This window comes from Ailuropoda melanoleuca, chromosome 6 (assembly GCF_002007445.2).
Source record: "Ailuropoda melanoleuca isolate Jingjing chromosome 6, ASM200744v2, whole genome shotgun sequence".
NCBI classification, from domain to species: Eukaryota; Metazoa; Chordata; class Mammalia; order Carnivora; family Ursidae; genus Ailuropoda; species Ailuropoda melanoleuca.
In genome coordinates, this window is record NC_048223.1 from 29,983,141 (window position 1) to 29,997,215 (window position 14,075).

Consider the following 14,075-nt stretch of genomic DNA (forward strand, 5'->3'; position numbering starts at 1 on the left):
AGGAACCTCTTATCTGAAAAGGCAACTCTGGGCTGGGGAGAACAGAGCTGGTTTGACAGAGTGGAGAGGCGCTCAATATTGGTCTGCCCACGCTTTGGGCATGCGTGAGCGCTCAGCAAAACACAGCTGGCATGTCTAATTTTAGCCTTGACTGCCTTGAAAAGGGACCCTTAAAGGAAATATATTTTCTCTGAAACAATTTGTATTATAATGTAATAGCTGATAGACATGTCAGAATATTACTTATTATTGGTGGGGAAAAACTCTGCCAAGTAATTATGATTTTTCTTTTTGGTGATGATATCAGTAAAGTGATTAACACATCCATGAATCAAAATAATCATAAAGAGATAGACAGTGAGAGAACCTGTGATTTTATTTATAAAGACGCCTGTAAAACTAATGGGATTCCTCTTTTGATGCTTACAAAATGGATGTAAGGATAAGAATGATCGTGTCTGCTATGGTAAGTTGGTCATTGTGATCTGATGATGCATGGCTTGCTAATAGTAGTCCTGGAGGAGACTCTCAAATTTCTTTAATACTTAGCATCCTCTGTGTCCTCCGAGAAGTATAAGGTTAGTTTCTGAACCAGGTCTTGGATTCATCTGGCTTTCGTATGTTAACAGGTTTTGAAAGCATCCGGGACACACTTTTTCCATTTTAACCAGCAAGGGTTGTCCCTCTGCTTTTATTTTTGTCTCTCTCTTCCTTCCTCCCATGGTCTTCTGTGTTTTGTTTAGCAGTGTGGCTTACCTTGCAACTTGGCAAGAAAAAAAAGAAGGCAGCTCTTGTGATGGGGTAGATGGAGGGAAGGATAAGAAATAATCCACTGCCCGCATCTGAGTTCCCCGGGTTCAGTTCCAGCGGCAGCAGCTTTGCTGCAAAAATTGCTTTGCTATTCGAGATAGCCAGCAGAGGGAATCGGAACTTTGCCTGCAGCAGGGGTTGAAGCAGGCTTTTTTTTTTTTTTTTTTTTTTTTTTTTTTTTCTTGGAGGAAATACTGCAGCCTTCTGGACTGCGTACGCTGCTCCCTGGAGAGGCTCTCTCGGTTCCACCCACCGGCTGGAAGGAGGGGAAGTGAATGAAAGGACAGGACAAGCCCCGAACACCATGTCACTCGGGGAGGGAGACAGCAGCAACTAAGCTGTGCAAGGTTTTTTTTTTTTTTTCTTTTTCTTTTCCACTTTCTTTTTCTTTCTTTTTTTTTCCTTTTTTTTCTGTTTCTTCTTTCTTTCTCTTGCTTTCTTTCTTCCTTTTTTTTTTCTCCTTTTTCTTTAAGGTGGGGAAAGAGACAAACAGGAGACAGGAAGCTGAGCTGCAAGGATTCGGAGTTGTGCTAAAAGGACTTTGATTTTTTTTTTTTTTTTTCTCTCTCTCTCTCTTTACAAACGCTGGCAATTGACATCACTACAGACAGCCTGGTAGAGAACAAACTGCCTCATCCCAAGTGGACCCTAGCAGCTGGGGAAGGAAAGCACGATCTGGGAGACTGTGTTGTTGTTGGTTTTTTTTTCCTACCGATACCCTTCCTCTTTTCTTTTTCTTTCTTTCTTTCTTTCTTTCTTTCTTTCTTTCTTTCTTTCTTTCTTTTTTCTTTTTTCTTTTTTCTTTTTTCTTTTTTCTTTTTTTTTTTTTTTTGGTATGTTTCCTTTTTAAATTCTTGCCGTGTTGGAACTAGCGAGTGGTGGAAGACGAGGGATCTCTGAAGCCTCATCAGTCATCGGGACTGTCAGGAATAGTGGTTTAAGAGGAAGCTCGGCCTGGGGCACTATACCCTGTCATCCAGTTCCCTGCCTCGGAGATAAAGATTCCAGCTACATGGGCAAACGCCTGGATCAGCCACAAATGTACCCCCAGTACACTTACTACTATCCTCACTATCTCCAAACCAAGGTATGGCTCAACCCACAGTCTGGCAAGCAGTGTGGTATCCTTCTGCACTCGGGATGGGAAACAGACAGGCATGTGAATTATTATTTACCTCCCCTTCCCCATCACCTCTTCCTGGTTCTTTGAAATTAGTAACATACCAATGGAGTTAATGAGGCAGAGGAGACTCTGAGAAGCAAGCCTTGGGATTGTGGTTTTCTCTTTTAGGAGAGATAATAGTTTTGCTCGTGTTCCTTTGTTGTTATTTGGCAACATAAAAATGTTCCTACGTTCCGTAGTAAAGTGCTTTGCAGATGGACAGGGTTGTTAGAAAGGAGATCGTAACAGTGATTATCAGGCACAAGAATACAATTTCAGGGGCTTTTCTGGTGAGCTGTTCTTTGTTTGTGGCTCTAAAAGGGTTTTTCCCCACTGGAGAGGACACACCAGGGTGGGGGCGACTCAAACTTTTAATCGCTGACTAGAGAATGAAAGATGGGTGTGGGAAGGTAGAGTACAGCTAACTAAAGTCCCTTAGAGTTTGTTTGGGTGTGTTTTTGTGTTTTTTTTTAAAAATCTGCCTTACATATTTTATTTTAATTGAGGATGATGGAGACACTAGAGACTGAATTTTAGAGCTTTACAATAGATGTTCTTTACTTTTAGAAGCTCCGTTTTTCTGTGCTGGCTGCCATGGGGAGGCCTGGGTCTTGAAGCAGGATGAACTGTAACTGATGATAATTGGGCATGAATTGGTTAAATACTTGAGTCTTTCTGCGTGTGCTCAAATGATCATTACGGGGCCAGTGGCAAGCCCACGTAACTAAGCATTGGGCAGTGCCAAGCATGAACTTTATCCTGCAGTTCAGACATGAAAGACTCTCAGGTGTGAAATCGCTGCTCCAATTTGTCAATTAAATTGGACTTAATGGGGGGGGGTGTTGGTAGAGTTACCACTTTGAATGCATGGCTTGTATTTCTTTACAGATGATATTATTTTGTATCACATTAGCCAGACTCCACTGTCTTCTTAATAAATAAATATGCCGAGAGTGAACAAGGCGTGCCTGAGTGATCTGTGCTGTCACAGGACTCGTCGCTGTGATTAGTGTTTGGTAATTCATGCTGTAGTTAGCTCTTATTTATTCTGTCTCATCAAACAATGCCTATTTGTAAACCAGACCAGGCAGCAGACTTTCAGAATTATATTAAAAATTGTTGCTTTTTTTCCTTTCTTTTTCAATCGCTCTGTGACTCGCCCTGCCCCTCCAAGGTCGACTCACATTGCTTTTTGCCTTTGTGAGCATTTAGTTTGTGCGGCTGCTTAAGTAGACCAGCCCTCCTGCTCCAGTGCCTTGAGTTTTAACTCTTTGGGGGATTGGGTCGAGAATGCTGCCTGCCTTCCTCAAGGAAATGGCAAAGCAAGGACAAGTTAAAAAGAGGAAATTTATAGTCATTTCTCATCCCCCAAAGAAACAAAAACAACAAACCCAAGGGTTCCATGAAAAATATCGGACATTCCATCCCTTTTACTCATTTGGCTAAATTTTTCCAAATGTTTCAAAATTCACGCTTTCTTTTTGGTTCTTGTTTTTTACTATGAAGTGTATTCAGAGAGGAAACTTTACATAAAAATGAATGGAATAATGGAATAATTGCTTTCCTGCTTGAGATTTCTTTTAACTTATTACTAGCAGGAAATAATGTCCTGCACATTCTATTAAGGACAGGATGCTGTATGAGCTACACTGATGGGAAGTGTGTTTGTGTATGTGTGTGTGTGAGAGAGAGAGAGAGAGAGAGAGAGAGTGGGATTGGGGTAAAGAGAGAAAGTGGAGTGCTGAAGGAAAAGAGGAGAGCCTGAAAAATATAGAGGGAATTTAAAACAAATCTGTTTTGGGGTCCTGTGTAGTTTAGTGTTGTGTAGACAGGCGGCATCTGGATCTTGTTACTTTCAAGCTAGTCAAAGCCATCCACTTCTGGAACATTTTTAAAGAAGCTAGACCCATTAGGTGACCGAAGCTGATATTTGGGTCATCAGATCAGGGCGGTGGGGATATAAGATCAGCTACTTTGGCTGTCGTGGTAGTTCATATTGATTATTATGTTGTAAAATTTCGACAGTGCTGTGAAGTTGTCGAATACTGTTACAGTGGCTCTGAAATGACAGACATTAATAACATTCCTGAAAGCTGAAGATGTGAAAACGTGCCCTGGTTTGAAACCCGGGCACACAGGGAATGGGAAGAAGGAGGGTCAATCATACTTTAAAATGTGGGGACTTTCTGACAGCGTGAATGCTATGTAAGAAAGTACTATCATGACCCAGTGTAGCATGAAAACAACTAGGTTATTTCAGTATCATTTTTTTGCTCCTTTTCTGCTTATATCTTAAAATATAATCTATACTAATTTTGAAGGAAATATATGCTGCTCGTGTTTATTTAGTAAGCCTCAGTGGAATTCATAAAATCTATGGTCCTCCTAGCCTTGGCTTATAGTTAGAGTCCTTTTTAAACTCATAGCTATTTAAAATGATGCTGATATATAAAGAATACTTATGGTTGATAAAAATAGAGTTCCTGTGGTTGGCAATAAAAGTCATATTCTGGGGACATCGCAACTTAAGCTGTCCTGCAAATTCAGGTGTTTTTAACTAATCAACAAAAGCCACTTACTGACATTAGTTTGGGGTGAAAAATCTTTATGGGGTTTTTAAAGAACTGAAAGGTTTATTATTGTGTACATTCAGAAAGGACAAAATACTGAACCTTCTCTTTCTACCTAAACATGGGTGTTAGATACAGCTCCTACTTTCTTATGATAAAACAAAATGAAAGTAGGATTTCTAAATAAATGGAAATGTTTCCATTTCTTCAAATGCAATTAAAGTTTTAGAAAAACTTGGGACACTTCCCTGCCTTCTCTGCTCCTCTTGTTTCCCATTACATGAGAACCAATCCATTAATTTTGTTGCTTAAAAAGAAAAAGAAGTTAGAAATAAGTTATTTATGCTTTTCTCCCTTTGAATCATTTTCTGAATGCTTAAAATATTGTATTAGACAAATGTACATGTAAGTAAAATGAAAACCCAGTGAGCGATGGTAGCTAGATTGTAGTGTTCTAGTATGCTTACTCTCCAAAACCCTGCATTAAAATTGTCATTTGTCGGTTTTCGCTCTTGGGCAATTTTTTCCCCTATTACAAGAAGCACTTTCAAAAAGAAATGTTTGTGATTGAGCAGAAAAGAAGAAATCTTGGTGACATGTTATAATATTTACATAAGAGACATAGCTGGATTAAAAAACTCTTCAATTAAATGAATTTAGTATTTGAAGGCCACCCAGAATAATCAGCAAATTTTAGAGAACAGGGACCACAAAAATCGTTCATTTGCTTAATGATAATATCCATAACGATGTTTGATTGAGTCGTAACCTAATATTTCTCAGTAATTTTGTGACAGCCCATTCAACGCAACCAACCTGTTGCTATTGCATTGTGAGACCCAAGGTGAATTTCAATCTGAATTTGAGGTACCTTGTGGAGGACAGTTTCTTGGAAAAGCAACTGAGTCACACTAGGAAGGCTAGAAAGGAAAATATGGTCACAGCCTGATGGATTGATATTTTGCTGCTGAGAAATAGATACTCTCATATGTGATATTTGGAAAACTTTAGTCTTCCCAAAAAGTTTAAATTTCATCCAAGCACACACAGCAAGCTTGTCCTTTCTTCCGTTTCCTTACCCTGACCAGGTCACGATGTTTCTACCAATCCACGGCGTGGTTTCTACTCATGCTGCTTTCCCATCAGCCTCCTGCTTTCCCTTCTTTGGCCATCCGCTTGCCCTGAAGATCTTGTAGAAAGGGATTCAGACTATGGGACCCAACAGGGTATTTTTGGCTGGGGAGACTCAGATTGTGTTCAGAGCCTGGTGTGAAGTCGGGGTCAGGTGTAGGGAGAAATTCATCAACTACACACTGATTTCAGGCTGAGTTTCCAACCATCTGCAGCCTGGACTGCCACCCATCTCTCAAAGTCTAGCTAGAGCCCAATTGATTGTGCCATAGAAAGAGCAAACACTTGAAACACAAAGGACTAAGGAGTAGGCAGAGGAAGAGAGAGGCTCCTATGGGGCAAAGGATATTTCCAAAGATGTGAATGTACAGATCCTTCAAAAACAAAAGAGAACAACCCCTTAACATACTTCTTGCTCATGAAAATGTAGAAAATCTTGCAGAGGGAGGGAATGAGTTTAGAATTTCCTTAGTACTTCCTGCCTCAGATTTGCATTGATAGCCAGAGTTGGTAACTTGCCAGTTTTAAAACAGCCTTGAAAACTCCCAAGTTCTGTTTTCCTTTGAAAGGCTGAAACATACAAAACTGGTTTTCTAAAAATCTTCCAGCAACAGAACTTTTAGGTACAACTTCAACTATTTCTTTCGCTTCAGGGGGGTCATATGATCGCATGAAACCATGATAAATCTTGTTTGTCTCATTTTAGAATGCATACAATTTTAATTGGTTTTAAATAAGAGAAATATTGTAACAAGGGGCCACTCTCCCTTTCTAGTGGTTTTGTTTGCTTTACTCCCCCCCACTATTTGTTATCACTGGGATTGTCTTTTCTATAAAGCAGACATTGTTTTCACAGCAGTAGGTTTAGTGCCTACTTAAAAGGAGAAGATATGTAAAAAGTTCATTTTTTTCCTCCCTCCAGAATCATTCCAAATTCAAAGGAAACCTCATGTAAATTTGTTCTCACAGTATCTTTCTAATGCAGTTTCCTTTCGCTTTCTCTCAATTTGGGAAAAGAACAATAGAATTAAAACTTGAAATTATTTCTATGAAGTCATTAAATCTATTCGAGGATTGGAGGTAGGGGTGATTTGCACGGAGGGAAGCAAAAGAAGAGAAGGAGGATGTAAGTTCATCTCAGGTCCTTCTGGCTCCAGGAATTCTGGAAAGCTTCATTTTTGCACTAATATGATTTTACACAATCCTTTTTGACATTATCAGTCTTTTTGGCAGAGAGAGGGCTCAGTCACAATTATGCTCAGGCCAAATTCTAGGAAAACCAGTCTTTTCCTTTAAAAGAAAATCTTTTTAGTGTCGGACTTCTTATTCAGAGTAAATGGTTGATGTTTATCCAGAATTGGCTTCGAGTACTACATTAAAATTGTGTTTTGTAACAGTCTCATAAGCCACAGCTGTATGTGATTAAATAGTGTCATATCAAAAGCATGTGAGAATAGACTTTTTTTATACTATAGCTGTTGCACAGCAAGAGAGCAGATGAAACTGGAGGGAGAGCGAGGGCAACAGAGTATTTATGCGTGTGATACCTGCGTTGAGGATACGCGCTGCTGTTTTTTTCAGTAGTGGGGAAAATGCTGAACTATCTTGGACGTAATTGATAAATACACTTTCTGAAAATGGGGATGGACATGTAAGACCAATTTTTATTTTAAATATAGAGTGCCATTTAATTAGAAAACACACATTTACGGAAGGGCCCGAAACCAATACAAATGGAAGGATCATCATGACCCCACGCGGCACACATTCAAGTAAGAAAAGTGAATTTCTCATTTCTGCTTTGAAATCATAACTTTTTTTTTTTCTACTTTGATCTGTGGAACACTTGTAAGAAAATCTTCAGGCCATTTATCCCTCAAGAAGAGTGACAGGTCATGAGGGTCAGTAACTTAGGGAGAACAAAATCGGTGGTAGTCTGATTCTTTCTTAAGATATCTGAAAATACGATATTTGGTTTTGTATGCCTATTGCTCCTTCGTGGCCAGTGTTAAAAAGTACGTAGCTGTACAAAGAGACACAACTTGTGGGTCTATTTCTTCAGCAGGGTGTCATAGTGAAGGGATTTCTGTTTTTTATGGGATGATTAAACTACAAAGTTTTTTAAAAAAATACTCATTGAAGCCTATAATCTCGAGTTTTCTTGAGATTATGAATCTATAGGATACTAATACTAATACTAATATGAGATTTAGTAGGAAGCCATTGTTTTCAGGGCCTTGAAAAAGCCTAGAGAGGTGGCCATTGGTTTTCAGGTTTCAGACGCTGAAAAGCAATTTGGGAAAAAAAAAAAAAGAGGGGTTGACAGAGATAAGTTGGATTCAGTTTGGTTTTGTTTTTCATGTTGGTATAGGCAGCAAATTCATTCACTTTTAAATGGTTTTCTTCATGTAGATTTATTGGTCAGGAAGTATATGCCATGCGGAATCAGATATCTGGATAAAGTTTTGTAATTCAGAACATGGACATCTAATAGATAACAAGTTTCAAGAATATGGATAATAAGTGCTGAGACACGGATTCTGGTTTTGTTTTGTTTTGTTTTGTTTTTTGGAGGGAGGGAATTCTCTGATTTGTGTGTCAATGAATTGGTTTCTAGGTCAGGTTCTCTAAGATCTCTTCTAGGCTTTGCCTTTATGACTCTCACTTTGAGATAAATGAGCCTGCTTTGATGTATTCATGGGACTGGGAGATGACTTTGGTTTTGTGCCATCGATGAGTTTTTGTTCAGGTCCCCATCGCTTTCTCCAGAGCAGATCAAATGCTGCCTTGCCGACTCTGGTGATTTGATGAATTTAGCTGTCTGCTTCCTTTGCCACATCTAAACCCAGTGCACCAAGAGAAACACATCCATCACCTGGGAGTGGGTGGAGAGCAGTTCCCAGGGGTGGGAAGGAATGACAGGCATCATTTAATCATGGTCATTGCCAGCTTTGTTGTTGTGGTTAAAGTTTTCTCCTTTGGGTAAAATTAGAGCTTATCCAAAGACTTGATGGTGACAGTGTGATGCTTTACTTTTCTTCGTTTAACTTCCTCTCTGCAGGTGGTATAAGAATGGAATGGTAAGACATGTGTTTGGCCTAACCAGTGGGGTGATGAAGGCAGAAGGATTGCCTCATTAAGGCCCTGGCAACACTAGTTTGGTGAATGAAACTAGGAGCTAGTGTCAGTATGGGGATGACAAGTGATAGATGAAATACTATTTTGCCTGGACTTTGCAAATCCTTCAAATCCCTAAATTTCTGAATAGTAGCCTTTAAAACATGGAGAAGGGATACTATAGTAATTATAGTATATGGAATAATAGGAGGAAGACAATAACTTCTCCAGGACACATAAACAAGACCATTATCTTTCCCTCTTTTTCTCGCTAGATACCCTTCTTATCCCCCCAAAAGCTCCTGTTAGCTGAATTAATGAAGTATGTGGAACCTTGAATTTTGTTTTTGTGAATGATAGCCAGATAAAAAATATAGACTTGACTACATATATAGTCAAGGCAGCCCTGATAATGTCCTGTCCTATGGTGTGGAAAGTAAGAGACAATGGAAGAAAAATAAATCTTCCTATTCTAAATATTGGTAGTAATTGTTTTAGGTACTGATTTTTAATTTGTTTCAGAATTAGCTTTCCTACCATTATGTTGTAGGGTTCAGAAATTGGTATACATCACACTCCATATGCTAGACTCTTCGGTTATTCCATTCTTAACTGAGAGTTTTCAAGCTGAATATGGATCGCACGTAGAATTTCAGGAGGATTTTTGAGAAGTCTTCCTATTTTTATCTCGTGTACTGCTGTCTATTTATCTTAGTCAAATTGTTGATTGACGACGATTTAATGAAAACGGAAATGGAAAACAGAATGCTAACTGTCTGGGTTTCTGGAACTGGTTAAGATACCTTAAAAGCTTTCCTTACACATGTGAGTCATATTTGAAGCTATTATCGATGTCTGTAAACTCTCATGTTGCCCCTTTTAAAACTTATCACTCACACAAATTGGATGGTGGCACCCTGACTATAATTTATGCTAAGGTAACTTAACATTCAAGCAAATATACTTTTAGCTCCCAAGTAGTTTCGAGTAGGTGAAGTATTTGAAGGGTTGGGTACAAAGCTTGGAATAAAATTTCAGAGATCGGTTTCTAGTGTATCATACAAAAAACCATATGACATACTTATGATGTTTAATTTCTCCTAAAGAGATAAAACACACACACACACACACACACACACACACACACAATTTTTTGTTGTTTGACTTGGTGCTAGCCCCTTAGAGGGTTCTGACAGCTCCTGAATTACCCTTGGTCTTGGCTTTTGGCCTCTAGGCCTCTTCTTGTCCATTGTTGTGCATATCAATTCAGACTGAACCATTAGAAGTAAGGATGTTGTGTTTCAATTTAAGGCAGGGAATTCTGAAAAAGAATAAAATTCTGCTGTTCTTTTTAAAATTTATTCTAAAAAAAAATTAACCACTGCTTTAAACTTTATTATTTATCTGTTAGGACAACTAGACTTCATGTTAACAATGGCAAGTTTTCCCTTCATTGCTTATTCTTGTTCTTGTGTTTAACTTTGTTAATAAGCTGGAAAAAGATAAGGAAAAAAAAAATCAGAGGGGATAGGTCAATGAACATGGAAGAATTTCTCTACAAGTTTAGTGACTTCCTTTAACAATGGGAGAAGTGAAGGGTCATATTAAAAACCTCCATGTTTTCTGGACAGTCTTGGAAGCCCCCATTCCACAAGCTAACAAAGATATTAAAATGCATTCATATTGCACATCAAATTAGAATTTTTTGCAATAAAATGTCTAAAGATCTTTTATAATTTTGCTGCCAAAACTCTTTGAGTGCAAGTAAATTTATTTATCTGTGTCTATGAATTTTGGGCCATCATCTTGCATACGGGGGTGTTCTTGCAACGTGAAAAAATTCTAAGGTACACAGTTTCTTGAGGTACAAAGATTATCAAGGGACTAAGTAGAACAATGAATAGTTGACAGTGAGTAATGTTTTGTTGATATGAAAACAAATGTTTATCACTTTTGGTTTCACTGTTTTCTTTTTAGTTTGGAGAAAATACATTTTTTTTTCATCTTGTCAGTGTTTTTGTGAGTCCCTAAAGTGGTCAGAAAGCCTGAAAAGCTGGCCATATCTCTACCTATTGTGGCCTTTTGGCATTTAAGATACCTCTGTATTTTAGTAATCCCAAATTTCCCGGGCGGGATGCTTGGTGGAACAGCACAGCGTTTTGGAAAATGTCATTAACATTCTTTGGCTAAAATATGTCAAAAGCAGACACATTGGATTGACCTTTGGCAGCAAGAGCAACTGAGAGGTCCAGATCTGGGTACCAGGCTCACAGAATTTTTTCTTTGTGCAATTGGTGGAATTGTTTACCAATTGGAAAGAAAAAAGAGCTTGAATGTAACAGGTGTTTTCCTCGGCTTCCAGCTTAGGGGCGTAGTCAGGAGGCAAGCAATGGCATGATATGTACTTGATGGCATAATCTTTCTAAATTCTTCTGTCTGTAAATTGGGTCCTGGGTTTGTTGCATGTATTAAAACTGCCACCTCTTCCTGTTCCTCAGTGTCCATGGTTGTTCACTTAGAATGACTTCTCTTGAATCCATATGCCTCTTAAAGAACACATGTATGTACACGTATGCACACTCTGACCACATCTACCATTACTTGCCCAGGTATTGAGCACCCTGAAGATACTGCTTCTCTAGCCCTGAGCCTCATGTGAGGGCTTTCTTCATATTCATTCTTGTCCCAGTGATACAAGACAATCAAGATCCCAGGCTCAGGGCATCATCATTTCCTCCCAACTGAATCTTAAGAAGGAGGTTTTTGTTTTGCATTTTTTTCCCCTTTCTCCAACTTCACGCATACACTTGTACCTAAAAATTCATTCCCTCCCCCAATCTTCCAGGGAGAATTCTCATAATCACCCAATGTTTTGATTCTCTACCTAATTACTCAATTTTTCTTCCCAGCTCTCTAGCCAGATCTCACTGAATTTCATCAGCAGATTCAATGAATCAGCTTTGATTTATCTCTCTCACACGTAACACACTCACACACTTCCAGAAACTTTAAGGATTATTTCAGTGGTTATGATTTTCGCCGAGTCTAAGTGACCAAGGGGAATATGAAGAGGGCGAAGTGGTTTCAAGGTGACATACACCTGTTCTCTCCAGGTCTTTTTTTTTTTTTTTTCCTGCTAGTTGGTAAAAAAAAAAAAAAAAAAAGGCAAGTCTCACTGAAATAGGGTAAGTAACAATTTCCCTTTCTTTCAAAAGTGTAGTATTTTCCCATGATCTGAGATATATTGATAATATATCAAGTTAGATACCTATTCTCTTTCCCCTGTTTTTGGTAGCATCTTTTAGAAAAATCTTATTGATCAATTAATTCTAATTTTTTCTCAAATAATTTCATAACAATTGTTTATACAGCAGAAATTCTAATGATCTTCAAGTTTTTAGTGATGAGGCTGTTGATGGCATGGTAGGAAAAAAAATGGCAATTCTACAATTGTAATTTAACAAATGATTTATGAGATGCACCAATAAAGATGAAACAAAGAGAAGAAGAAACTGAAAATAGAAAGGCCAAGATCTTATTCCACTTTTCAGATTTCTGGAATTTGGCCATGTGTTGTCCTTTTAAAAAGGCAAACAGTAAGAGCTATATAGCAAGGAAAATATAATTTACAAATTGAAGAACCATCTTTGGGGAAAACTTTAATGTGAATATAGAATTTGATATGGAGGAGTCATATAGTTGAGGCTTTTGGTGTCTTGTGGAAAAAAAGAAATCAATGCTTGTGAGGACAAACTTAGCGCCTTGCTGGGGTTTTTCACGTGTTGAGGCACTTAGTAACCTCCAGCACTTGTTTTATTTGTTCGGACTTCCCATCAGTAGTTCTCAGGGAGAATCTGGATAAAAGCTTTATTGATGCTTTTGATTAGAAACAGGAGTGTTTTTCAGAAAGATTTTGGAATCAAATTTTAACACATATTTTGGAATTTCTATATATAAAATGTTCATATAAAACCCATAACATGCTTAAAAATATAATCATGAGTGAAGCTATATTGTTCAATGTAGAAAGGATCTGGCTTTGAAAGGGGGAAAGCAATAGCATACCATAATAAAACCAGCAAACTTATATTGGCATGAGAATTGTATAATGCAAAGTGCCCACCAGAAAGCCATGCTGTTTGCAAGCCATGAATGTGCCCAGGGATCCACGGAGCAGCTGAATTGAGGATGTGTGTGCAATCGTGCTTCCGTGCCCTGGACTCCCAGGACATACGTACGTTCGAGGGTGGGTCCTGGTGAAAAGAGAGTCTGGATTTCAGCATGGTCCTTGAAGAATTTAGGTCAATAGAGGTCCAAGAAAGGTTAGCTATTATTGTTAGTCATGGTCCATCTTTTCTGCCAAGTTCATCTTCCTCACTTCCCCATCGTTATTCCATTTAGGATGGCTGTCCGAAGTGACCTCACATGTACATTAAATCGTTTACGTCTCCCAGCTTTTCCCACGTTGTCCTTCCTGGGGGACTAACTCTTTTCTTTCTGTACCACAGCTTTCACTGCACTTGCCCTTGACTGCACACTGCTCCCATCCTCAAGTTTTCAGCTATGGATTTGCCTTCTTTGCCTCCTTGCTTTTAGGTCCTAAACTTCTGTATCCCCCTTCTTGTTCTCTTAGTTTCCAGTCCCCTCTTATCTTTATTGTTGTTTTCCCCCATTTGTTTCTAAGGTAGAGTGAGATTGGGTTTTGACTTTCTTCTTTTTGTGCTTTGCCATAAATATATTGTTGGCTTTTTGGGCACACCTTTACTCCTCAGGATCATATTTGTGTCCGAATTTGTCTGCGAATCCCTTGTGGACTAGGACCGTGGGGTCTTCATCTATGAGTGTCTTGCAGTGTCCAATAGAGAGCCTGATGCAGACTGAGTAAGGAAAGGTTTTCAGAATGCATTAATCTGTGTTGTTCTCTGTCTCATGCATTAGTCCTTTGCTGAAAGCAGTGATCTTTTATTTTATTTATTTCCTTCTTGTGTTTTTACTATATATTTTTTGGAAAGCAGTGATTTTTTTTTTTTTTTAATATCAGACTTGCTTAACGTCTTCATCTCTGTGGTGCTTTATGTCAAAGGGCGTTTTGTATGCCAGAAGTAAGTCTTATTAAAGTTATCTTTCTTAATATATACAGATTGGTGCAATCTCTCCCTGCCTCATCTTTCCCCCCGAAACATGGAGGCCACTGGGCTAGGTGGCCTAGGACTGTTGGCTGGAGTTGGTTTATTTCACTAGCTAATGGGACACGCTATGATGGCAGAGGTGAGCTAAGTCAGAAA

The 14,075-nt window shown here is 38.7% G+C and overlaps 1 protein-coding gene across 10 annotated transcripts in view; it reads left to right on the plus strand.

The window, feature by feature from the left end:
* Positions 1–1,097: 1,097 nt before the first annotated feature.
* RBMS3 (RNA binding motif single stranded interacting protein 3) overlaps positions 1,098–14,075 on the plus strand; it is a 692,098-nt gene continuing 679,120 nt past the window's right edge. For 2 of the 10 annotated variants that reach the window (XM_034662112.1, XM_034662107.1), the window contains exon 1: positions 1,101–1,897. In XM_034662112.1, the coding sequence (XP_034518003.1) occupies positions 1,823–1,897 (75 nt within the window). In that variant the 5' untranslated portion in view covers positions 1,101–1,822. The other 8 variants (XM_034662106.1, XM_034662111.1, XM_034662110.1 and 5 more) reach the window with 6 other exon arrangements.